Source organism: Corythoichthys intestinalis, chromosome 8 (genome assembly GCF_030265065.1).
Source record: "Corythoichthys intestinalis isolate RoL2023-P3 chromosome 8, ASM3026506v1, whole genome shotgun sequence".
NCBI lineage: Eukaryota > Metazoa > Chordata > Actinopteri > Syngnathiformes > Syngnathidae > Corythoichthys > Corythoichthys intestinalis.
Window position 1 is genome coordinate 49,132,807 of NC_080402.1, and position 26,925 is coordinate 49,159,731.

General features: G+C 38.7%; 1 protein-coding gene across 1 annotated transcript; it reads right to left on the reverse strand.

Moving 5' to 3' along the window:
• Positions 1-2: 2 nt before the first annotated feature.
• ifngr1 (interferon gamma receptor 1) lies at positions 3-26,925 on the reverse strand. The gene is made up of 4 exons (XM_057844563.1): positions 26,685-26,925; positions 6,910-7,200; positions 2,223-2,371; positions 3-2,148 (listed from the first exon to the last, which is right to left on the reverse strand). The coding sequence occupies exons 1-4, from the start codon at positions 26,752-26,754 to the stop codon at positions 1,492-1,494; spliced, it is 1,167 nt and encodes a 388-aa protein (XP_057700546.1). The 5' UTR covers positions 26,755-26,925; the 3' UTR covers positions 3-1,491.

Consider the following 26,925-nt stretch of genomic DNA (forward strand, 5'->3'; position numbering starts at 1 on the left):
AAAGCAGATACATATTTATTCTTTCACAGTGCAAAAATAAACAATTGATCAAACAGGTTTTAGTCCACTAAGACCGTCACAAAGTCATACAAGGTAAGTAACATTTTCATATTCTTTAGTGCATAATTCAGACATAAATCTTTCATAAAGCGCAAAAATGCATCAGAACATGTAATAAATACATGGTACAATTACATTATTGCATTATAAAAATAAAATGAGAGTTGTGTCAACCCTCCCCCACCGGTTGTTACTCAGTGTCACTGAGTCAGCTGTGCTACACAATGGCTGGAGGAGGTGAAACTCCTGATTTCTGGAACCATGTCCTATGGTCTGATGAGACGGGCGGGCTTTCTTGATATGTATGAGATGTCTCTTGCGATTGTAATGTCGCAGTTCGTTTTTAAACTTTACAGTTTCAGGTACTTTTAAATGTGCTTTGATGAATTATTCTGGCTTTGAGTACTCCACAAAAAGACGTTGGATTAAAAAAAATGTACAATTTTTCGGAATATTACTAAAGAATTCATTTTGGCTAGATATTCATACTGTAGTCACTGTTATTTATTGTGTGTTACGGCCGCAATGGTTCATGGGTATTTGTGGGTAGTGTGCCGTTGTTATGTTATGGTGTTTTCTGTTCAATAGAGGCGCTGTCTCTTGGGCTTGTGCGGTGTATAGGGCACAAGAGCAGCAAGTATGAAACATTTTACTATTACTACATTACAGCTGCATCTCTGAGGAAAGCATGTTTTATCTGCCATTTGGTTGTATTGCGTTCATGTTATACAAAAGCCAGGCCATACTGCTAGTTTACAGTGTTTACAAAACCACCTGAAGGCAGCTTTGTCATCAATTCAAACAGTTGGATGCATTTACACTGCAGTAAATCAGAGTAAAAAAATACTGTACAATGGGCAAGAACTACTTTCTTTCACGGCGTTGAATCGTCGGTACACAATTGTACGCCGCGACATGTGTAAGGCTTTAAAGAAGTCCTCCCGAATTTCTTGCAAAGAAGTTGGGATACTTAGAGCCACTACGAGCGTACTCAGAAATGACTGATATTTTTATGTCTTTAGAGTACGCAGCGAGCGAGTTGTTTGTACTAGCTAGCAGAGTGATTCCGCACGCCATTATTCATTATTATATAGTCAATATTGGACACAGGGTGCTCCTCCTGCCCTTGCGATGACTGAAAAACTTTGGTCTTTGTTAACTTTCAGCATAACCCCTAGCCACTTCATCACCCATATTTACTGTCATGTGCACATGCCGAGAGTAATAATTGGACACAGGGGGCTCCTGTCACTGAGTCCATATTATGACTTGGTTAACTTAGTTTAGTCTTTTTTCCCCTCTGAAGTAACCCCAAGCCCCTTCATCACCCATATTTACTGTCATGTGAACATGCCGAGAGTAATAATTAGACAAAGGGGACTCCTGTCACTGAGTCCTTATGATGACTTGATTAACTCAGTTAAGTCTTTGTTACCCTTCGGCGTAACCCAAAGCCAGTTCATCACCCATATTTACTGTCATGTGCACATGCCGAGAGTCATAATTGGAGACAGGGGGTTCCTCCTCTTTCTCATCTTCCTCCTGTACTTCCTCTTCCACCTCCGGAATTGGTACTTCTTCATCTTCACCGTGTATTTCAACTTTCAAAATTTGTACTTCCTCTTCCTGATCATCTAGTGAGAACTGAAGGCTTTCTATCTCTGTTGAAACGCCAGAGGATTTTTCATCTCCTGTGGAGATGAGCGGGACTCTCCTGTTGTCAGCGTCCGCCACGTGGCGAATGTCTGTCCGGTAACTGCGACTGATAAGGCTGTTGACACCGTAATTTGGATGAAGGCACTTGGGCAACTGGGGCTTTTCAGCTTTCTTGATGTACAACCTGACCTTGTAGAGGGCCACTACCAAAATAACCAGCAAGAGGAGGAGGACCACGACAATCAGCGGCATCAGGTTGAGATTGCTTGTGGCTTCGGCACAGATCCGTGGCGACGCACTGAAGACCACGGGACGACCCATCAGAGACTCCATGCTTCCCTCCACTGTGACGCACTTGGCAGACCCTGGGGTCAACGTGACGTCCACCTTGCAAGTGCTGTCCTCGTTACGGCAGGAAGTATCCTTACGCGCCTGAAAGTTAAAATGGCCACAAAATGGATATAGCGAAAAGCGTAGATGCAGCTTGTTTGACCAAGTGGTCTTACCGTATCAGACTTGACGATGAAGTGTAAGGAGATGTCCTGGCGCCAGGGGGCGCGCCACAGTCGCGTGTAGTAGTGAAGCGGATTGCGGAAGCTGACCGCGACGCCCTCCTCGATCGCCTTTACGTCCACGGGAGGAAAGTCCAACTTGCCTGGAAGACAATAAGTTCGTCAAGGTCACAGTTAGTGTCGCGACACCAACCCAAAAAGGCCAATCAGTTTATCACTGGTAGACTGGACCAGACCATTTGAAGTGGGAGGGTGTCAGCGAATGAACGAGTCTTCATCCGATGATCTAGTGGAAATTGAAGGACGGGCCTGATACTGTTATCTTTTTTTTTTTTTTGGCTTGTTCGGGTTTTTTTTTTTTTGTTGCTCTGTTAGCTTGTTTGTCTCTAGGATAAGACATTATATGCAAAGGTCTCTTGCTAGTGAAAAACTGAATAAATAACATGTTAAAAAAACCAACAACAACTAAAAAGTTAGGGTTGTACCGATGACATATTTTTGAACTCGAGTCACTTGATTTTGACGACCTGCCGCACCGATCAAGGTACAGTGGGGCAAATAAGTATTTAGTCAACCACTAATTGTGCAAGTTCTCCCACTTGAAAATATTAGAGAGGCCTGTAATTGTCAACATGGGTAAACCTCAACCATGAGAGACAGAATGTGAAAAAAAACAACAACTGAAAATCACAATGTTTGATTTTCTAGAGGAGATTTGCATGGAGGAATGGGCCAAAATACCAGCAACAGTGTGTAAAAACTTGTGAAGAGTTACAGAAAGGGTTTGGCCTCCGTTATTGCCCACAAAGGATAAATAACAAAGTATTGAGATGAACTTTAAGTATTGACCAAATACTTATTTCCCACCATGATTTGCAAATAAATGCTTAAAAAAAAAAAAAAAATCAAACAATGTGATTTTCTGTTTTTTTCCCCCACATTCTGTCTCTCATGGTTGAGGTTTACCCATGTTGACAATTACAGGCCTCTCTAATATTTTCAAGTGGGAGAACTTGCACAATTAGTGGTTGGCTAAATACTTATTTGCCCCACTGTATATGCAAGATTAAAATAATGAAATCTGGTATCTTTTTTATTGACTAAGAGTTAACTAGTTCACTAGTCCAGCCTTTTTTTTTTTTTAACACATTCTCTACCGTTGACAGTGATAGATATTGAATCTATTTGAACTAGGACTACTGGCTGGGAATGAGCATCCCAGTTGAAATGGATTGGACCTCTACTAGTGACAAACTAATTTTAATTTACACCTGTAGGATAAAAAAAAAAAAAAGAGTACAAAAAGCACATCCAAATGTAAACTGCTTTCATACTTCAGACACTATTGCGCTTGCTTAGCGTTAGCTTCCAGCCAGCATAACATTTTCCTACCGGCAGCGTTTATTTCCGCGGACCCAAAGGTGTTGCAATGTTGCATAGTACAAAAAATATATATATTAAAATAAATAAATAAATAAAATTAAAAAAAAAAAATATATATATATATATACAGTGGGGAGAACAAGTATTTGATACACAGTCAATGGAAAAACCCATTGGCAGTGTATCAAATACTTGTTCTCCCCACTGTATATGGCGGAAAACACAAACAAGCTGTATTTTAAGCCAAAAGAACAGTTGAGAACCAATGAACCAATATGTCGATATGCTGCCATAGCAGAGTCATGGCACATTAAGTCCCCGAACTATTTTTAATTTCTCCCTTTTACCCTGGTAACCCCTGTTTACAGATGTCGCGGAACCACTTTTGTTTCAACCTAGCCATAAAAACAAGGTAAGTAAATGAATTTATTATTTGAAATGTCTGACATTTTCAGCTTTGAATCATTAATTAATTTCCAATATAAAAAAAAAGAAAAAAAAAAAAGACTTTAACCCTTAAATACCTGCAACATGAAGCAATTATCAGAGAATCCCAAAATTTGAACAATAAGGTCCTAATGAAACCTTTTTTTCAAATTTCAAAATGAACATGCGTAATAGGCGCTCTAATATCTAGAACCCTTGCTAAATCCTGTTTTTTTTTTTCACATGGAACCTGCAGATGCATGTGTTGACTTGTATCCATCATTTTTTTTCCCCAAAAAGAAATGTCAAAATTCTGAATTAGTCTCAAAATCATGAAATTTTAGGTGTATCAAATGTGATACATTTGGCAATAGAAGGTTAAAAAAATTAATCACTCAGCTATTTTAAACTTTTAAACAAATTACGTCACCATTTTTTAAACGAAATATTAGACATCAAGTAATAATTCTAAGCTAAAAATGACAGACATTTTGAAGAAGAAATACAATTAATTACCTTCGTTTTATGGCTGGGTTGAAACAAAAGCGGTTGCACGATGTCTGTAAACGGGGGTTTCCAGAGTAAAACGGACAAATTAAAAATAGTTCGGGGGCTTAATGGGCCATGATTCTGCTATGGCAGCATATAGACATATTGTTCTATCAAACACAACAGTTCTTTTGGCTTAAAATACAGCAGTTTCTTTTAAAGAGGAGTGCAAGAGCAGAAACTGCTTTCTCAGTCTTGTCCGTGTTTTCCGCCACATATATATATATTGTCTCTTTCTTTTGACGATACCCTTCTACATCTTGATCATATTTTTGCTTCATATATTCCACCTGATTCCGATCTTCTCATAACGACATGATTGGGCCCGATTTTAGATCACGTGACGGGACACCCATACACAAAATTCTATTACATTCTAGCCGGTCACTTCAACATTTTATTTAAAAAATAAAAACTCATTCCAAAATAACTTACAACTACGCCATTAGACTAACAAAATGTTAACCGCCAATTGTGCCTTTTGCAAGTTTAAGTCCTGAAATAAAGGAGTGACCGAACACAAGTCACGTGATCAGAATATGGAACCCATGTGACTAGGCATGTGCCAGTATGATATTCTGATGGTGTGATAACCTTAAGTCAAAATATCACGGTATCATGGTATAGACCCTACTCACGTGACGTCACAGCCACGCCCCCGCGCCATGATGTCCGCATACTCGCCATAGAAATGCATTAGCGCTTCATAAATTCTTCCTATTATTGCACGTTTTACTGCTCGTCAACATTAATACTCAAAATGGTGAAGTCGTGTGTGGCGGTCGGTTGCAAAAACAGAGAAGATAGACGGAGAGACTTAAATTTTTACCGTATTCCGAGAGATCGGAAGAGGAGGCCGCGATGGACTGCTCCAATTCGACGAGAAAATTGGGCTCCAAACGACTACCACAGATTATGTAGTAGTCATTTTATATCTGGTAAGATGCATTTAATATATATTTAGAGTGTTTTGGGCTGACAACCACAATTAAGATCATTGCTAGGCTAATCGCCGACAACATACACGTATGTATGTAGTTAGTGCTATCGCTAAACCATATAAACATTAAAAGCCCTAGCTCCATTGACAAATGACATGAAATATATTAGACTTGACAGTGGATGTTAGCAAGAACAAAAGATTTTGAATTGAAAATTTCGTAACTCACCTTCCGAGCACAAGATTCCTGCCGAATTTTCGTGTACGAGGACGTGTTTCACCTAACCAGCAACGTAGCATTTATAAGCCTCCAAGCTCTTAAAGTTTTTCAAACTTTCGTGAGAATAGGCTGATTTTGTGTGGGTATCAGATGTCAGGCGAAGCCAGCGGGTCGAAAAACATCGATTTAGGCATCAAATACGGATCTGGCGAATGGATAAACTGAAGCTTTTCCACGTAACGCCTTTTATGCAACGGATCCAATGAGTTTACAGCGTCAGATAACACCGGGGCTTCCATGAATTGCTCTATAACTTGCTCGACTAATTGAATACAATGAGAATAGGTCTGAAAAAGAGGTACAGTATGGCGGCCGGAAACAGCGACACGCCCATTTTGTGACGTAGGTGAGTAGGGTCTATTGCAACTACGGCTCTAAAATGTGTTACTTTGGCATATCTGGGTTAAAAAACTTTTTTCTATTGAATAGGATTTTTATTTTTCTAACCATTAGGAAATTGGAACATTACAATAAATAACCAAAAATGACTGAAATATTTTAAATAAAATTTAAATAAAATGCAGTCCTTTAGGTGGGCGTAAACCCACAGCTCAACATTATTAACATCAGGACAAAAATAATTGAATTTTTTTCCATAAAAATCATGTGTGTATGACTGGTATAATATTTACATTATAAACACACTCTATTTTTCAACAGAGACAGTTGTCAGAAAAAAAAACACACACCGTGTTTTACCACCGCTAGACACACTAAACATGCTAGTGTTAACTCTCGTATCTGGTGGGAAACATTCATGACAGTGTTTACTAACCTTTAATTTTGTATAAATGCAAAATCATATTGGAGGTATTGCCTCCTTGGCAGCCACACTCCGCAAACAGTTTTCTTCGATTGGGGGAAAAAAGTTCAGGAGTTTCACCTCCTCCAGCCATCGTGTAGCACAGCTTACTCCCTTACATTGAGCAACAACCGGTGGGGGAGGGTTGAGCCTTGTAGCTCCATGCATTTTGGGACATAAAAAATAGCTAATACCTTAGGGATGGTCTGACGGAAAAAGTTTGCTGTTTTGAAACCTTGAGGTTTTCATATCACGGTATACATTGAAATCCGTAATCGGCACATGTCTACACGTGACTCACATTTGATGGTAGCCATCCTTTCGTCGCTGTACGTGAAGGCGACGGAGGTATTTTTCGACCGCCTCCCGCTGGATGCCTTGGCCACCACGGTGAGTTCGTGCACAGCCAAAGCGCTATCTAGCGACTTCCACACTGTGTCGCTGAGGTTCGCATAGCGGCGCTGCGCCGGGATTTCCCACTCCTTTTCCATGCTGACCAGGAAGCCGTCTGGTTCGTTCCCGAAGAAATCCCAGTGCGCAATGACCGTGGTGTTGTGGCACGTTATCGTCAGATTGCTGGGCGGAGGAACAGCTGAACACAAAAGCAAAAATTGATCAAGATCCATACACTGTAAATGCAAAAATTGTCCTGACTCAAGATTAAATAGTTCATATCACTTAATTCATACTAGTTTTTAAAGTTTACTTTCTCATATTGAGTTGTCTGCACTTTTTACCTGCTTACTTGTTTTATTAAGTTGTATGAACTTGAATCTACTAAGTGAGTAGCATGGTTTGTGGTATGAGAGCTGCTCACCTGTGGTGCGCATGTCCATTTCCGGGTGGCGCGAATCTACCTCGGGAGGAAAATTCGAGAAAGCGGTCACAACAGAACCATTACGCCAATTGAATGTTGCCCTGACTTGGTTTGGGTAAGTAAAGCTTTTGTTTCTAACCTTTTCAATATCATTTAATGTTTAAAATGAGAATTGTTGGAAGGAAGTCCACTCTTAGACTTCGTGTTGGCATGTTCGCCTGTGTGTGTCTGCCTGCGGGTTCATAGACCAGTCGGTGTAGCCGAGCTACGTGCTGTGCTAACATGTGTCCGCCGGCCGGTCCTGTCTGTTAGCTGTTTGCGTGATGCTTCTGGGGTTAACTGGTCAGCTCAGTGTAACAAGCTGTAATGTCGGGTGAGAAGTGTGTGTGGACGTGGGGGTGCGGGGGTGTGCGCGCGTGCGTGTTTGGAGGGGGGGGGGGGGGGGGCTCCGTGAAATCATGCTAGTGCTGGGATGTAAACGTGTGTAACGTCAGTTATGTTACATTTATAAGCGCCTTTTCTCTGAATCAGTACACGTCCAAAAAGTTGTTAAAATTAGGATATCGTCTGACACGATATCTTTTGAAGTGCACCAAATGCGAAAAAAGTTGTATGGGTGAGTAAAATGATGTGTTTTACTTAAAAAAATAAGGTGTCAAATGATAAAAAAGTGATATGAGTGAGTTAAATGTTTTTACTTCAAAAATAAGGTGCCAAATGCAAAGGAAAAAAAATACTTTTTCCAATTTAAGTGGGGATGTCACAAAAAGTGACGTATTCTGAATCATTTGGGAGTTACAAATTTGATGTCCCACATGTGATTTTTTTCAAAATCTTTTTGTGCATATTTAGTGATGAAATGCAGCCATTTCCACCTGCTCGTAATCTAAAGAGGTCTCTAAGACTGTATTACAGAGTTTTGGTTTGTTCTCTGTGATTTTGTGCAGGCACTTCAATAAGCAAAGTGAACACACTATAATGTGTGTGTGCTATCTTTCCATCTTAATTGAATTTGTGTTTTTATTTTAAATGCAGGATTCAGACTATTCCGATGACTTTGTCCAAGTTCCTGTTGGGGTTCTGCAAGTCATACCGGAGGACATGCCACTAACGCCATGCAGCAATGTGATCATCCTTGAAGGGAACCTTGTTATGAATGAGGTTCCCAACAATGTCGAAAGCAATTTGTCTTGTTTTTGCTTTAAGTTTTGCACTGCATTTTGAATACCCAAAAACTATGAAAAACATGTTTGAGTTCTTTGAGAAGGTTTTGTTGAACATGGGACACCAAAAGCTAAGCCCAAAACTGCAAACGTTAAAGAATGCACTTTTGGCCTAAGCCTAGTGTTTGCAGCTTGCAGCTCTAGGCCGTAGATGTTGTGGCAAGGAATATGTGTAATGGGAAACGATGTGTTCTGAATGTTAGTTTTTATTTATCAGTTTGTATTTTTATTTTTACAGACTAAATGTTGCCAAGCCTTTTTGTTGCGAAGTCTGTTTGTTGCTGTGTTGTCATATTGTTTGGAAATACTGAAGTAAAAAAAACACAAAAATAAAACATGTTCATAATGCCATTTTGTGAATTCTTTTTTTAAAGTTGGCGAAACGAGGTATGTTATAGATTCGGCAATTTCGGTAGAAATTTTTCTGGACTTTGCTGTGTCAAGATGAAGATCTTAACCCCGCCCACATTGGTGTATGGACATTTCAGAGACAATTTCTGGCCAGCTCCTGCTGATTTGGGGTCATTTCTGGGACATGTCATGGTCATATTAGGTCACTTCCTGTTGATTTGGGGACATTTGGGGGACATGTCCTGGTCCTATCAGGTCACTTCCTGTTGATTGGGGGGACATGTCCCAGTAATATCAGGTCATGTGGGGACATTTGGGTGGCGTGTACTGGTCATATCAGGTCATTTGGGGACATTTGGGGGGCGTGACCTGGTCATTTTGGGACATTTAAGGGGCGTGTCCTATTGATATTTGGTAATTTCCTGTTGATTTGGGGACATTTGTTTTTTTGCCATTGAAAATGAATGGGCAGACAATTTAAGTACTGCCCACTTACTTCGGCATAGTATATTAAGTTATTGTTACTTATCTTAATTGAGTTTCTGTAAACTTTATTGAAGTGGCTTACACTAAGATACCTCAAGTAAAGTAATACAAATTTCAAGTAAAGCCCACTTGATTTGGCACAATATATTAAAGTTCATTCGACTCAAAGTAATTGCGTTGTATCAACTTGATATGAATTTAACTTTACTAAGATACATTAAGTTCTCACAACTTAAAAAAAAAAGTACCACTCACTTAAATTTGATAATTCCACACTACTTAACACAATAAGTTTGTTTACTTACTTTTCCCAAGGTAATCGGTTTCCTCAATTTATTTAAGTAAACTTAACTTGTTAGAATTTACAGTGTAGGCAGAGTTTGACTTTTGGGGCAGGGGGGGCACAACATGTTGATGACCCCGAAACGCAGTGTCAGCAATAAAATTAACTTACAATAATATTTATAATAATATTTATAATAAGAAGTTGACAATAACCGTTTTTTGTTTCCCATCATTCTTGAGGGGAATTCTAAATCAGGCTGCTTAGGCAATACTTTTCGCCAAGATTGTCATCCATTGAATATGGTACGCCTGCCGGTGTGGTGCCAATGTAGTTACCCCGGTCAAAAATTGTATCCCCTGGACGGAGCCATGTGGAGGTAGATTTGTGTCTTTATTATTCATTCATTCATTCATTTTCCATGCCGCTTTTCCTCACGAGGGTCGCGGAGGTGCTGGAGCCTATCCCAGCCAACTACGGGCAGTAGGCAGGGGACACCACAGGGCACAAGGAGACATACAACCATTCACGCACACACTCATACCTACGGACAATTTAGAGTGTTCAATCAGCCTACCATGCATGTTTTTGGGATGTGGGAGGAAACCGGAGTTCCCGGAGGAAACCCACGCAGGCACGGGGAGAACATGCAAACTCCACACAGGAAGGCCGAAGCCCGGGATTGAACCCTTGATCTCAAAACTGTGAGGCAGATGTGCTAACCACTAAGCCACCGTGCCGTCTTTATTATTCAACCCAAAAAAATGTTGCTTCAATTAAAAAGAAAAAAAGTGTTTGAATGCAAAAATAAATTTGAAACTCCAAAAACTCCACCCAAAAAAAAAAATGCACGTGAAAGCTATTATTATTATTATTTTTTTTTTTTTTGTTGTTGATTGAACTCGTTTTTTTTTATTGAAGCAACTTTTTTGATTGGAGTAATGCTGATTTTTTTGGGGGGGGCCACATTTTGGCTAGGACATTTTTTTTTTTTATTATTCAGTTAAAAAATAAGTTGCTTTCAAAAAAATATAGATTTTAAAAAAGAAAATCACTTCAATCAAAAAAATTTCAATCATAGAAAAAGTTTTTGAATGTGAAAAAAATATTTGAGATTGAAAAATTTGCATTTGAACACAATTTTTCATTGAAAAAGTTTTTTTTATGATTGAAGCAATCTTTTTTGTGTTTGGGCCATATTATGATTAGAACATTTGTGTCTAAATCATTCAATCCCCCCAAAATGTTGCTTCAATTAAAAAAAAAAAAATTTCGGTCAAAGAAAAAAATCATTTTTAAAATATTTTTTTTCAAAAACTTTTTTTTTTTTTAATTATATGCAAAGCAAATGTCCGTCTAAGGTGCTCGAAATTTTTTTGTGTTCATTTCATTCATTTTTGTTGCTTTTCAACTTATACATATATATATATATATATATATATATATATATATATATATATATATATATATATATATGTATATAGGAAAGTCAATTACATGCAATGACACTTTTCGGACACCATAAAATCCGCTTATGTCAAGATCTGCTGCCAATTGGCCAATTCCACAAGAAATCACCTCTCTCCTACCCCAAATAGTTAAAAAAATTACCTTTAATACTTTAATACTCAAAGAGCCATTTCGACCACGTTTCCACAGATAAGACAACATTGGGAGCTGCATGTACATGTTGAAATTTTAAATGATCATCTGTTTGACTGTATATATATGTACAGTAGGCTACTCCCGAAAAATTAGAATATCAAGTAAAAGGTATTTCATTTTGGCAATTTATCATAAAAGATTAAACCAACAAATTTTATTGATCAAGCAGCTCCTTGTTGCAACTTTGCTGAATAAGATTTTACCGAGTCTTAAAACCACAAATCCACTCAGTTTTGTATGCATTTGGCACATGTCTAATTCAAATCACTTGCAAAAGGTTCCAGAGCCTTTAAGAAGTCAGTCTTAGGTTGGTTCAGAAGAGTTCCGATTTGGACATTCTAGGTTTTCTGAATACTGCTGTATAATGTGCATATTATAGCTAACAAAAGTGCAGAGAGAATAAGTACTCGCTTTTTCCACACTTTTTAATCACAGAACACTCACGCAGGTGTTGAATTCACCAACCATGTAAAGTCACGGTTGGCACTTGTACAGTGTACACTCAAGTCTTTGCAACTGCGAATGGCACAAAAGACGAGTGGCAACCATGACTTTACATAGCTGGTGAATTCATGACATGAGTATTAACACATAACACATAAAACAGTTAGCCTGGCTTGGTCCACCTACTTAAGGGATGTTAAACTTCTTTGTTAAATCTTACGAGCGCCAGATTAAATTTTAATCAAATAATCATTAATTTAACATTAAATGCGCCAAATCAGAGGTTTCAAAGATCTGCGGGCTGGAGACCCCTGGTCTAAATGAATCTCATCTAGTCACTTTAGGAGTTCCTCAACAGCAAAGATGATGATATTCAGTACCCTATTCTTCACTTTCGTATGTTCCGTCTGCTGTTGTAGTGTATTTTATCTTTCATTCATTGTACTTAATGGGACCTCTGTTGGGTGGGTGATCGGAAACTATTGCGGATTCACCAGAAATTAACCGATTAAAGGATTGATAACACTGGGCAACATAATTTTTATTGTCTTAGTTCTGACACTTGTTTTTATTTCATTTTTAGGTGCGGAACAAAAAAACTCATCTCAGTTTTTGACTATCACATGAAGTTGTTGAGCTATAGGATCCCTGTTTTCTTCAAATAATGAGAAACTCTGCACTTAACATTTTTGCTTGTTTTATTAAAAAAAACAAAATAATAATAATAATCAAATATTGACGTACAATTAAATATGAAAGAAACAAGCATGATCATAATGTTTATTATGTTTTTTTTTCTACAAAGAATAAGATTAGTTGTGTGCATGCAGTAAGTAGTAACTACTAGTGTTGCACCGATACAATTTTTTGGCTACTGATACCGATTCCGACACCCAGCTGCGTGGTATCGGCGGAAGAAATGTTCATTTGCTACAATCCTGTCAGAGACGCGGGCAGGCAGGTGGTGTGGACCCAAATGCAGGGAAACAAAAACGCAGAAATGCAGGTGGCAGTGAACTCAAAAAACGTTTTAATAATAACTAACAAAATCACAAAGTACAACCAAAAGGACTAGGGATCAAAAAGGCAATGTTCAAACAAAACTTACTTAATCGGAGGGACGGATACACGAGGGCTTGGACAGGACTGGACTTCAACATTGACAATGACACAACAAGGAGTGAAAAGAAACTGGGTGCTTATATACACACATGCAGACAAGGGGTAACGAGACAACGAGGAACAGCTGGGTAACACAGGAGGATGCAGGTTGGAGGAGACACTAGGAGCAGCCACTACAGGTGAAATCAATGGGCAATCACAGGGACAAGTCAAACTAGGAGAAAACCAACACAAAATCTAACAAATCCCTCCCACCTCAAAAGGATTGGACGTCTGTAGCAGTCAATGGCCAACAATGAGTTTAATTTTGGGGCGTTTCAGGTCATTTGCCTTTGATTTTCAGTCACTTCCGGTTATTTGGGGGCATTTCTGGGTCACTTCCTGTTGATTGTGGGTTACAGAACAGGAAGTAACTCAGGAATGTAGAACCAAGTGCACATAGTAAGAGTCCAAAGGAAGTGACAAAATGTGAACTTGAGAGTAGAAGGTATCCCTCAAGAGAGAGGAGAAAACCGAGTCATTTAGAAGACTTCATAACAGAGGACAGAGATAGTGATGGAGTTAATAGACCCTACCCAGGAGTTAATAGACCCTACCCACCTACGTCATAAAACCACGTGCTCGCTGTATGGTTCCGCCCACTTGTCCGTCATTTTGTCTCTGTATTAGCATTGGTTTCAATTGATCGAGGAATTTAAAATGCATTTCATGGAAGACCCGGTGCTTTCTGATGCCGTAAACTCACTGGATGTGTTGCTTAAAAGGCGTTATGTGGAAAAGCTTCATTCTATACAGTCGCCAGATCCATATTTGATGCCTAAATCGATGATTTTTGACCGGCTGCCTTCGCCGTCTCTGCCTGACCCTGATATTTACAACTAATTTGTCCACACAAAATCAGCCTATTCTCACAAAAGTTTGAAAAACTTTTAAGAGCTTGGAGGCTTATAGACCCTACCCACCGACGTCACAAAACCACGTGCTCGCTGTATGGTTCCGCCCACTTGTCCGTCATTTTGTCTCTGTATTAGCATTGGTTTCAATTGATCGAGGAATTTAAAATGCATTTCATGGAAGACCCGGTGCTTTCTGATGCCGTAAACTCACTGGATGTGTTGCATAAAAGGTGTTATGTGGAAAAGCTTCGTTCTATACAGTCGCCAGATCCATATGTGATGCCTAAATCGATGATTTTTGACCAGCTGCCTTCGCCGTCTCTGCCTGACCCTGATATTTACAACTAACTTGTCCACACAAAATCAGCCTATTCTCACGAAAGTTTGAAAAACTTTAAGAGCTTGGAGGCTTATAAATGCTACGTTGCTGGTTGGGTGAAACAGGTCCTTGTACACGAAAATTCGGCAGGAATCTTGTGCTCGGAAGGTGAGTTACGAAATTTTCAATTCAAAATCTTTTGTTCTTGCTAACATCCACTGTCAAGTCTAATGTATTTCATGTCATTTGTCAATGGAGCTAGGGCTTTTAATGTTTATATGGTTTAGCTATAGCACTCTCACGACATACATACGTTTATGTTGTCGGCGATTAGCCTAGCAATGATCTTAATTGTGGTTGTCAGCCCAAAACCCTCTAAATATATATTAAATGCATCTTACCAGATATAAGATGACTACTACATAATCTGTGGTAATCGTTTGGAGCCCAGTTTTCTCGTCGAATTGCAGCAGCCCATCTCGCTCTCTCCTCTCCGTGTCTCTCAGAATCCGGTAGAACTTCAAGTCTCTCCGTCTATCTTCTCTGTTATTGCAACCGACCGCCACACACGCCTTCACCATTTTGATTATTAATGTTAACGAGCAGAAAAACACGCCGTAAATAGGAGGAATGTACGTAGCCGTAACAGGTCAACACGATGTGTTGACGGACAAGTGGGCGGCACCAGTCAGGAGAGCGGAGTTGTGACATCACGTGGGTAGGGTCTATAAATGCTACGTTGCTGGTTGGGTGAAACAGGTCCTCGTACACGAAAATTCGGCAGGAATCTTGTGCTCGGAAGGTGAGTTACGAAATTTTCAATTCAAAATCTTTTCTTCTTGCTAACATCCACTGTCAAGTCTAATGTATTTCATGTCATTTGTCAATGGAGCTAGGGCTTTTAATGTTTATATGGTTTAGCGATAGCACTCTCACGACATACATACGTGTATGTTGTCGGCGATTAGCCTAGCAATGATCTTAATTGTGGTTGTCAGCCCAAAACCCTCTAAATATATATTAAATGCATCTTACCAGATATAAGATGACTACTACATAATCTGTGGTAATCGTTTGGAGCCCAGTTTTCTCGTCGAATTGCAGCAGCCCATCTCGCTCTCTCCTCTCCGTGTCTCTCGGAATCCGGTAGAACTTCAAGTCTCTCCGTCTATCTTCTCTGTTATTGCAACCGACCGCCACACACGCCTTCACCATTTTGATTATTAATGTTAACGAGCAGAAAAACACGCCGTAAATAGGAGGAATGTACGTAGCCGTAACAGGTCAACACGATGTGTTGACGGACAAGTGGGCGGCACCAGTCAGGAGAGCGGAGTTGTGATGTCACGTGGGTAGGGTCTATACCACTGTAGACTACTGCTACAAGATGGTAATTGGTATACCTCAAACATATGAGGAAGCCATGAGTTCAAATAACTCAAAAGATTTGTCAAAAGCCATTGATGAAAAAATTCAGTCACTAAACGAATCTCCCCAAATAAATAGGCAGTGACTTAAACTCAACAGGAAGTGACCTGTAAATGCCATAAAATGAACAGATTGCCCTGTGAATGCCCCAAAATTGGAAAGACTGGCTGCGAATGCTCTGGTATTGTATGAACGAATGTTCATTCCCCCCTCCCAGTCTAAATGGATTGGGCGTCTAGCGTCTTAAATGGCAGCCATAACGTTAACAGAGACTGGACTAGTGGTCTAGTGGAAGATTTTGGGAGCAACATTTTCATTCGCCCCATTCAGGAACAAATGTTCATTCGCCCCCTCTCAGTTAAACAAATTGGATGTCTAGCACGGACAATGGCAGCCAGTGAGCTAACATATTCTAATGCATGTACAGTGGGGCAGATAAGTATCTAGTCAACCACTAAATGTGCAAGTTCTCCCACTTGAAAATATCAGAGAGGCCTGCAATTGTCAACATCGGTAAACCTCAACCATGAGAGACAGAATGTAGAAAAAAAAACAGAAAATCACATTGTTTGATTTTTAAAGAATTTATTTGCAAATCATGGTGGAAAATAAGTATTTGGTCAATACCAAAAGTTCATCTCAATACTTTGTTATGTACCCTTTGTTTCCAATAACGGAGGCCAAACATTTTCTGTAACTCTTCACTAGCTTTTCACACACTGTTGCTGGGATTTTGGCCCATTCCTCCAAGCAGATCTCCTCTAAAGCAGTGATGTTTTGGGGCTGTCGTTGGGCAACACGGACTATCAACTCCCTCCACAGATTTTCTATGGGGTTGAGATCTGGAGACTGGCTAGGCCACTCCAGGACCTTGAAATGCTTCTTACGAAGCCACTCCTTTGTTGCCCTGGCTGTGCGTTTGGGATCATTGTCATGTGTCTCATCTTCAATGCCCTTGCTGATGGAAGGAGATTTTCACTCAAAATCTCTCGATACATGGCCCCATTCATTCTTTCCTTTACACAGATCAGTCTTCCTGGTCCCTTCGCAGAAAAACAGCCCCAAAGCATGATGTTTCCACCCCCATGCTTCACAGTGGGTATGGTGTTCTTCGGATGCAATTCAGTATTCTTTCTCCTCCAAACAAGAGAACCTTTGTTTCTACCAAAAATTTCTATTTTGGTTTCATCTGACCATAACACATTCTCCCAGTCCTCTTCTGGATTATCCAAATGCTCTCTAGCGAACCGCAGACGGGCCTGGACGTGTACTGGCTTCAGCAGGGGGACACGTCTGGCAGTGCAGGATTTGAGTCCCTGGTGGCGCATTGTGTTACTGATAGTAGCCTTTGTTACTGTGGTCCCAGCTCTCTGTAGGTCATTCACTAGGTCCCCCCGTGTGGTTCTGGGATTTTTGTCTCACCGTTCTTGTTATCATTTTGACGCCACGGGGTGAGATCTTGCATGGAGCCCCAGATCGAAGGAGATTATCAGTGGTCTTGTATGTCTTCCATTTTCTAATAATTGCTCCCACAGTTGATTTCTTTACACCAAGCGTTTTACCTATTGCAGATTCAGTCTTCCCAGCCTGGTGCAGGTCTACAATTTTGTCTCTGTTGTCCTTCGACAGCTCTTTGGTCTTGGCCATAGTGGAGTTTGGAGTGTGACTGACTGAAGTTGTAGACAGGTGTCTCTTATACCGATAATGAGTTAAAACAGGTGCCATTAATACAAGTAACGAGTGGAGCCTCGTTATACATCGTTAGAAGAAGTTAGACCTCTTTGACAGCCAGAAATCTTGCTTGTTTGTAGGTGACCAAATTTGGAATTAAATCATTCAAGAGAGGGGAGAAAAAAAAGCGCATGAATGTCCTGCCCTTTAGTGGAGAAATAGCTCCTAGTTTGAGTAGTGAATACTGTAGTTCCTTCATAGTTACTATTATGAAATGAAAAGGATCAAATCTCCGGTTTTCTGTGGTCAATCGGTGCCAAATAAAAACCAGGAGAGAGTTTTAAATCAGCGATTCCGATGCATGTTGAGGGCAGCGCTCTATGTCAAATGCCTCATTTGTTACGGTGCTTTAAAGATGAGTGATTGAACAGGCTTGCGTGATCACAGAACGGCAAGTTTGCGTCTGATTGGTGTAATGGAGTCATGTAATTATTGTTGCGACGTCTTATACGTGAAATTAGTAGCGCTACTCTTGGCAAAAGCATCGCTAGCAAAAAAAAAAATCTAGCAGAGTCAGGGTAGCTATTTTTCTTCACAAATCTACTCATGTAAACGTAAAAAGGTTGGCTTCGTAAAACTACTCTTAGAAGCACATTTTTCTCAAAAAGTTACTCATATAAATGTAACGGAGTACATGTAACGCGTTACTACCCACCACTGCATGTAAACAGCCCATAATACTAATACGATATGGTATCGGTGCAACACTATTGCCCTCAAAGGAAATAGGTAAAGGATTAGAGAAAAAACATGACCTGATAGAGAAAAACTGAGATCAGGTTTGAATAATGAGCCCAAAAATGTGATAAAAACAGCTGTGAGATCTAAAACAACAGGTTTTCTCTAAATGGCTGCCCAGCATATCTAAAACAACTGAACGCCAAGGTTGAAATTTTGCCCCAGGCGGCGTGGTGTGCTGTAAGGAGCGACGGCGTGCTCGGTTCTTGTCATGCGTAGTGCCGGCTCCACGACATTCCTGCTGACTCAACAGTCAACACGCCTTGTTTTCTTTAGCTAACGCTTCTCAACGCAGCAGTATTACAAAAGCATCACAGGAATTCTCAACTCTGTTTAGTATTGCATTAAATTGTCCTGTATTGTACTTGTTTTATAGAGGGTAATAAAAACTGTTGAAATTCAGTCATTGCACTATGAGCTCAATAAATGATGAATGAAGGTGAGATGAGAGTCTCTTTCAGACTTCTGCTTATGCTTGTTTGCTAATTCTTTAACTCATTCATTGCCATTGACAGTGATAGATGTCCAGTCTATTTGAACTGATTGAGCATGGCAGTGAACGGTCAATAGCATCTGAAACCAAAAGGAGAAGAAAGTTGATTTTTTTCACTTTTTACAGGTTCTTTAATTCGCTTAACAAACAGGAGATGATGACACACAATTCAGAAACAAAAAGAAAGGATTAAGCAGCTAAGATATATTCATTCATTTAGAAAAAGGTAATATAAAGCTGGTCGACCAGGAGACATCTCTCCCCCACCACAACGAGGTGCTTCCCAGAGAAAAAGTCTCCCGACCTTCGACTTCCAACAGTTTATATACGCTGTTTAAATCAAGAACAGGGCTGGGAGCGGTATCTCGCTCCCCTTATCTATAACAGAAGGCTACTCCTTGTCCGGGACAAAATAGAAAAAATGTAGTAGCCTACTGTGGGGTAATAAATGATTATGAGTGACGATGTGAAATGAACAGATATACATATTTGTGTGAATAAATGGAAATACAGTATACAGTGGTATGAAAAAGTATCTGAACCTTATGGAATTTCTCACATTTCTGTATGTATTTCACCATCAAATGTGATCTGATCTTTGTCAAAATCACACAGATGAAAAAACAGTGTCTGCTTTAACTAAAACCACCCAAACATTTATAGGTTTCCATATTCTACTGATGGTAGTATGCAAACAATGACTGAAGGGGGAAAGATAAGTGAGTGAACCATCACATTTATTATTTTGATTAACTTTTGAATTCATTCTTCCATTAATGATTTCAAGTTGTCCAGGCCCTAAGGCAGAAAAACAGCCCCAAATCATGATGCTCCCTCCACCATGCTTCACGGTGGGGATGAGGTGTTGATGTTGGTGAGCTGTTCCATTTTTCCCTCCACAAATGACGTTGAGTGTTACTCCCAAACAATTCAACTTTTGTTTCATCAGTCCCCAAAATATTTTGCCAAAAATGTTGTGGAGTGTCCAAGTGCATTTTTGCAAACATTAAACAGGCAACAATGTTTTTTTTTTTTTTTAGACAGCAGTGGCTTCCTCCATGGAAGAATTCGGGCATTTAAGCATTTTTTCACAAGAATTTTCAACGTAAAAAGCTGTTTGTCTGTGTTGCCACTCGGTCAGCTTTGACGGAGATAGACACCCTATTAATCGGCCCCGTGTCCCGTCAATACTATTATGAAGTTTATGTTTGTGGCTATTTTAGACAATGTTTTTTTTTTGCTAATTTTGATTATAATAACTAGATACTGCAATTAATTTGCCATCAAATCCTGGAGGACCTTCTTACCTTTAATTTAGATGTTGGAGACTCTTCAGAGGATGACTTTAGATGACATATGCTGCTCTTCAGTGCTTGTTCTTAAACCTACGTTGGGATTTATGTCTCCCAATTTATAAACATTAACTTAATTAAGTCTTACTCATATTACCTAAAATATTTGGTATCAAACTAATGTTCATGGAATTGCTGGCAAGCGATATGTAATAATGATGTGTATTTCCCTGGAGTGCCTGTAGAGGGCAGTTTTCTACTGTTTTGCAAAAGATGCTGCTGAATGTTTTGGGGGAATAAATAAAAGGAGTTTGCAGGTGAGCGGTTAAAAAGTTCTTCTTATTTTTCACGAGACCAATTAGCGTGTGTTGAAATTAACTGACGCTTTGCACAGAGTACTACGGTACTGTGCTGTCTGTGACGTGTTCCAAGAGAGTGGTTGGTTCTGTTGTGCTCAGTAATAGAGACAAAGAAGATGAGGAAGAAAAGCAGGGAGAAGAATATAAGAGGGACGAGGAAGAGTACTAAAGACTAAAGTGACGTTTTTTGTTTGTTTGTTAAATAGTATTGCTGTGAGGCTACTATTTGATTGACATTATTTCAGTGAAAAGAGAAAAGTGTTTTTTGTTAAAGCTGGATTTTCTACAGAAAAGGCATTATTTAGAACATTGTTTACACGAAGAAGAGCACTCACACGCCAGAAGAAGACGGACAGCTCAGCGTCTCTGAGCGAGTGGGTGAGAGAGAGAGAAACTCGGCTGCGAACCTACGTTCATTGTTTATGCTTGTAAAATACCTCTACAGAGGCAACTCCTGTGTGTATCATCTTTTCTGTTGTTGTTGTGTGTTTTCCACCCGGACACTTAGGCTACGTTCATACTACAGGTCTTAATGCACGAATCCGATTTTTTCGTGTTTTTCCGACTCGAGTGAGGCATTAACTTGACGGTCTGAACGTGACAAGTCGCATAGAACGGGACCATTTCAAATCCGATCTGGGTCACTTTCGTATGTGGTCTAAATCCGATCTGGGCCACATTTTTCCAGACTGTCGCGGCGGTCTGTACTGTCCAGTCCCGCAAATCGGATTTAATGCAGCAATTACGTCATCAAATAGCGAGAGAGTCGTTACCGTAGTGATGCACCTGTGCGTTATTAGCGCCTAGCTTGCAGTGAACACGGCTTTTGAGGAAGAGCTGAGCTTGACAACAGTCATAAAAAATAAAAATGGGTTGAGGATAAGCCTGAGAATGCTCAGTTTTCTCTCTGTTCCAAGTGAGCAATATTTCAACATTGCCTCCACGGCTGAGAGTCGGGACAAACTGCCCGTATGTGTGTGTGACGTGCACGGACAGTGCGTGTATGCTATCGATCCATATAAACTTTGAATATTTGCCTAAACGGGGATTATTTATGTCTGTTATTTGTGCCCACCTTTTGAAAAGCAAAATATGATAGCCCTTGGAATGACGTCTGTCATTTGTTTTGATGGTTCTGCGCATGCGGGTCTTCTTGCTTAGCGGGTGTCGGACTGCGAATTAGTGCGCATGCGTAATACTTGAACGGTCTCAATGGATAAAGGCAGTCTGAACGGGCACGCCAAAAAAACGGATATGACAAAAAATCGGATTCGTGCATTAAGACCTGTAGTATGAACGTAGCCTTTGAGCCAGTTGTGTGGTTGTTTGAACGATGTGCTAATGCTAGCGAATGCATACTAACCGTTTGTGTCATTGCTGTAATAGCACCTAATTATCATTTATTTACATTGATGCGAACCTGTTTGGTATCGAGGACGAAATTGATTCAGCAAATTATACGGACGTCCAGCATCGTCATTTGGGAGTTTAGCTCGCTGTATAGTCAGGACTGACCCGCAGCATCCTGGTGAGGAAAGTATATTTGCATTTCGTTGTTCATGCATCATACAACATCATACTGTACACTTATTCAGCATGCTGTTCTCTATTGTATTTTTATATTAAATTGCCTTTCAAGATGACATATCTGTTTTATGTGTTGGATTTTATCTAGTAAATTTCCCTCCAAAATGCGACTTATACCCCGGTGCAACTTATATATGTTTTTTTCCTCTTCGTTGGGCATTTTATGACTGGTGCGACTTATACTCTGGTGCGAGTTATAGTCCAAAAAATACGGTAATAATAATAAAGTCCGACATGGGTGGTGGAGCGAGTCAATGTAACACCTTGTACATTAGACAAGGAGTTTTAGAAATTTTTGAATTCTCAAGGCTCAATAAATAGTACTTTTTAAAAATGTTACAAACATGGAATGACCTTGGTTTTTACTGGTGAAGACCTTTAATTATTTCTTGTTGAGTGACTCTATGTTGCTGCATGTATTAACACCTGCCAGTTGGCAACAAGTAATGCAATATTCAATGTGTGATAAATCACTGAGTGTAGAAACATTCTAGCAGCCACAAGTGTTATAAAAGATCTTATTTATTTAAAACTGTTCAGGTTGAATTTTGCAGCATTACATATTCTTTTAATATGGCTTTTAAAAGACTGTGTGGAATCCAGTGTCACTCCAAGGTAATTGAATTCAAAGACAATTTGTTGTTCCTGTCCTCCCGAAAATACACCTGAATGTTTGATGTCCAAAGGTTTCTTTGTAAACATAATACAAACAGTTTTAGGTGTATTTAGTAGAAGGCAAGATTTGTTGAGCCAATCATTTATAGGAACCATAGCTCATGTGAGAGCAGAAGCTGCGTCTTGAAATTTTGCACGAATGAAGATGACGGCGTCATCAGCATTACATTATTTTGTTATAACACTGGATTTTCTGTGAATTCTGAGAAGGCATACTTTAGATATATTAAAGTGATAAGGCATCTTTCAGTGAACTTCGAGTAGAATTTAATTATCTCGAGTCCAGGCCAAGTGTCCTCTTTTTTGGAAATCAAAATATGATCACCCTAGCATACAGTAATCCCTCGTTATTTGGCGGCTCAACTTTCTCGCCCTCAGTGCATCCCGGCTTTTTAAATCTTGTTATGAACATCTTATTATAAGAATAAAAGAGTTCTAAAAACATATTTAGTACACTTTATTTACATCTATGTACGCATGTAAGTACACTTACACACACGCACGTACAGTATCATATGATGAGTGAATGTACAGTATTTATTATTTATTCTATTTATGCATTATTTAATGTATATTATTTAGATTTTTAATATTTTATTTATATGTTTCAACTATTCCTTAATGTTCTAATGATACCATGAATTTGTAGGGTTTTATATACTGCACACTTATTTAATTATATATCCACATATATAAAATAAAATAAATAAAAAAATAATTAAATAAATAAAATGAAAAATAATTAAAAAAATAATTTGAAAAATAATTTGAAAAATCAAATAAAATTAAACAAAATAAAAATAAATAAATAGATAAACGCAAAAAATGTATGTTAAAAATGGGGGCCGAATGAGTGACACTACTTTGCGTTTTTTTCCATGATAGGGTAAATTTTGGTCCCCATTAACCAGAGTGGGTAATAATGCGTTAAATTTACTACATTACATTTACTTGATTAACTTTTTGCGGGAAAAAATGTGCTTCTAAGAGTAGTTTTACGAAGCCATACTTTTTACTTTTACTTGAGTAGATTTGTGAAGAAAAAACGCCGCTCTTACTCCGCAACTTTGAGCTACACTAGTCGTTACATTCTTCGTCTTTATTCTATATACCATAATTTCCGGACTATAAGGCGCAGCTGACTATAAGCTGCCACCCACCAAATTTGAAATGAAAATGGCATTCGTTCATAGATAAACCGCACTGGATTATAAGCCGTAGCTGTCCTCTCTGTATTGTGGGATATTTTCACCAAAAGACCTTAACCCGTAACACTTTATTTGACAGCGGCAACATAAGACTGTCAAAAGACCAAATGAACCACCCTGAAGCTTTGAACCAATTGGCTGAAAAGCTTCATTGCGTCAAGAAGTTTCATTTGGCCAGCACTGCTCCCTTGGGGGAGACAGCCAACCTCTGCTACCACCTGTTGTCAACACTGTTGTCATCCAACATGTCTCCTAGCATGCATTGCAGCGCTACATATGTAAATAACAATCAAAAATTAATATTCTGTGCTAATTATTTCTACCAGTTACTGTTCCAGTTGTTTCATTAATTGCTACTTATGGTATTTGGTAACAGTTTACTTGACATAAAACTGTCATAAGACCATTATAATTATAACATGACACTGCCATTAGCATTAATGAATGCTTATGACAGATGTTGTTTTGTGTCATGCGGTATAATGATCTCACTTTTGAATAGATGTAAAAGTTCCGAGTTGGACATAAATGGAGTTAGTGCAGTACTTCTCAACTAGTGGGGCGGGCCCCCCAGGGGCGCGCAGAGCGATGCTGGGGGTAATTGCACATCCACTCAGTGGGTGGCAGTGCCGCTCTCGTTTTCAGTGTGTGCGTAATATTTTTGAACCAAACAAGAGCACACAGCAAAATGCACTGGAGATATGAAAAGCTAAGACAAGGAAATATGACGAAGCGTATGTAGCATTTGGCTTTTGGCTTTGACTTTTAGTACAGTGGGAGACGAGGAAAGGCCACTCTGTTTACTTTGTCTAAAAATGTTTGCAGCAGACAGCAGGAAATATTTTTTTGAGCCAAAACGTGCCGAATATTGCCAACAATCCTCCGGCTTTGTCAGTGTTACATCACTAAACCAGCGAGCACTGTCACCATCATATAAGGTGGGATACCAAGTTGCTCAGTGCAAAATAACCCCAGACCATAAGAAAGGAGCTGTTACCGCTTGCAGCAAAAATAAAAACTGCCCCTATGTCCAATGACATTGTCGTTTTTGTTCGATAATTTTTTTTTTTTTTTTGGCCTAATTGTTTGGCATATTGTCCTCGTGAGTTAATAATAAATTCAAATTGATTACCAACATTATTAATTGATTCAATTAAATTTTATTTTTCAGTATCAAACGGTCAAAAAATGTATCCCGAGTGTATTTTAACAGTATGGCTGTGTTTTTTAAAAAAATTAATTTATTTATTTTTTACACTTTTGTAAGTTGATCTATATTACTTTTTTCTTTAATATTAAAAAGAACACATTGTTGAGCAGAGGTGTACTTATAATACATATAAAATATACAAACATATATAAATATATATATATAAATATATAAATATATATATATATATATATATATATATATATATATATATATATATATATATATATATATATACAGTGGGAAGAACAAGTATTTGATACACTGCCAATGGGTTTTCCCAGAAAATAATACAGAAGCACTGAGTTAGTGACAGAATTTGCAGGATGATACTTCATGACATCTGTCATAAGCATTCATTAATGCCCATGACAGTGTCATGTCACAATTATGACGGTCTGATGGCAGTCTTATGACGCCACTGTCGAATAAAGTGTTACCTATTAACCCAAATAAAACAACTAATAAGCTGCAGTGGACTATTAGCCGCAGGATTCAAAATAAGGGAAAAAAGTAGCGGCTTATAGTCTGAAAATTATGATAATAAATTAAACTTTTTTTTGAGAGAGCGAGAGAGAGAGAGAGAGAGAGAGAGAGAGAGAGAGAGAGAGAGAGAGAGAAATGAGCCTTTTAATTTCATTAAATGATATATGTTTTCTCCATTAGAGGGCACTCATGCTCTATGGACGAGTGATGCTTCATTTCAGTAGATTTTTTTTTCTCTTGCTGGAATTCAGTATTTTTATTTCTATTTCTTTGACGTAATGTGGTTATGTAATAGGTTATTTACAATATAATAAAAACAGTTCATATCGATAACTGTGCTTTGAAAAGAAAATATTGTTTAAAATAAAAACATCATTACCAGTTACTCACAATGTTACTCATTGGATGACTACTTATACTTGAGTAATATTGTTTTGAAGTAACGCTACTCTTACTTGAGTAAAATGTTTGGCTACTCTGCCCACCTCTCCCATAAACAGCAATGAGTGTAATCACTTACAAATCACTGTACAGCAATGAGATTTACTGCGCACCCTCAAAGTTTGTTTGAAAATTAGTCTTTATGATCGCAATTATTTTAGATTAAAGTGAGTATGCATTAACCCTCTATGCATTAACCCTCTGACGCATAGTGCCACTAGAGAAAAAAGATTTTCCTCATGTTGTAAGACGAATAAAACACTTCAGAAATTTTTTTTGACCAAGGATTTCAAAATTATAATATTTAAAACGCAAACAAATTTGTTATTAATAAAAAAATAAAAAAAATAAATTTAAAAGACAACAACAACAAAAAAACATGGTACCGGTACAGTATCGGCATCGGCCTATCACACATAGCCAGGTAAGATGGTATAGGTGAAACACTTCACCGTATTTCATAAACATTAACTTTTATCTCTATTTACGACTGCATGAGGAATGTACTGTAATTATGAATGTTGGCTCAAAGGTCAAAGAAACATGGGTCACATCATTTTTTGTAAACTTGTTAACTTTTAATCTCAATTGTAATGTTACCATTAACAAAGAATTGATTTGAATTTAAAAAAAAAAAAAAAAAAATTTCAAATCATGTGAAAACGTTTGACTTTGAATTTGTACTCAGACCAACCAGTTATTTAATTCAGTAAATAATTGTTTAAAAGAAATTTAAAATTGAACAGTTCCATTTAAATTTTTTGAAGCTAAAAAGTCTCGGAAAAGACTAGAAAAAAAGATAGAAACGTGAAGTCAACGTACCAACAGGCTGGGCTGATTGCGCAAATCCCAGCAGCACCAGGAGGACCGTGAAGGTGGCACAAACCAGCATTGTTGTGGCGCATTCATACACCAATCAAATCCGAATCAAAGTACGTGGGTCTCAGCACGAACCAAACTTCGAAATTAGACTAAAAGATATTGAGCTCCAACAAGTGTTCGTCTTTTTAGTCCGGCTCGTAAATTTTGGCGACCATTGCCGCCGACGGGTTCCTCCAGTTTG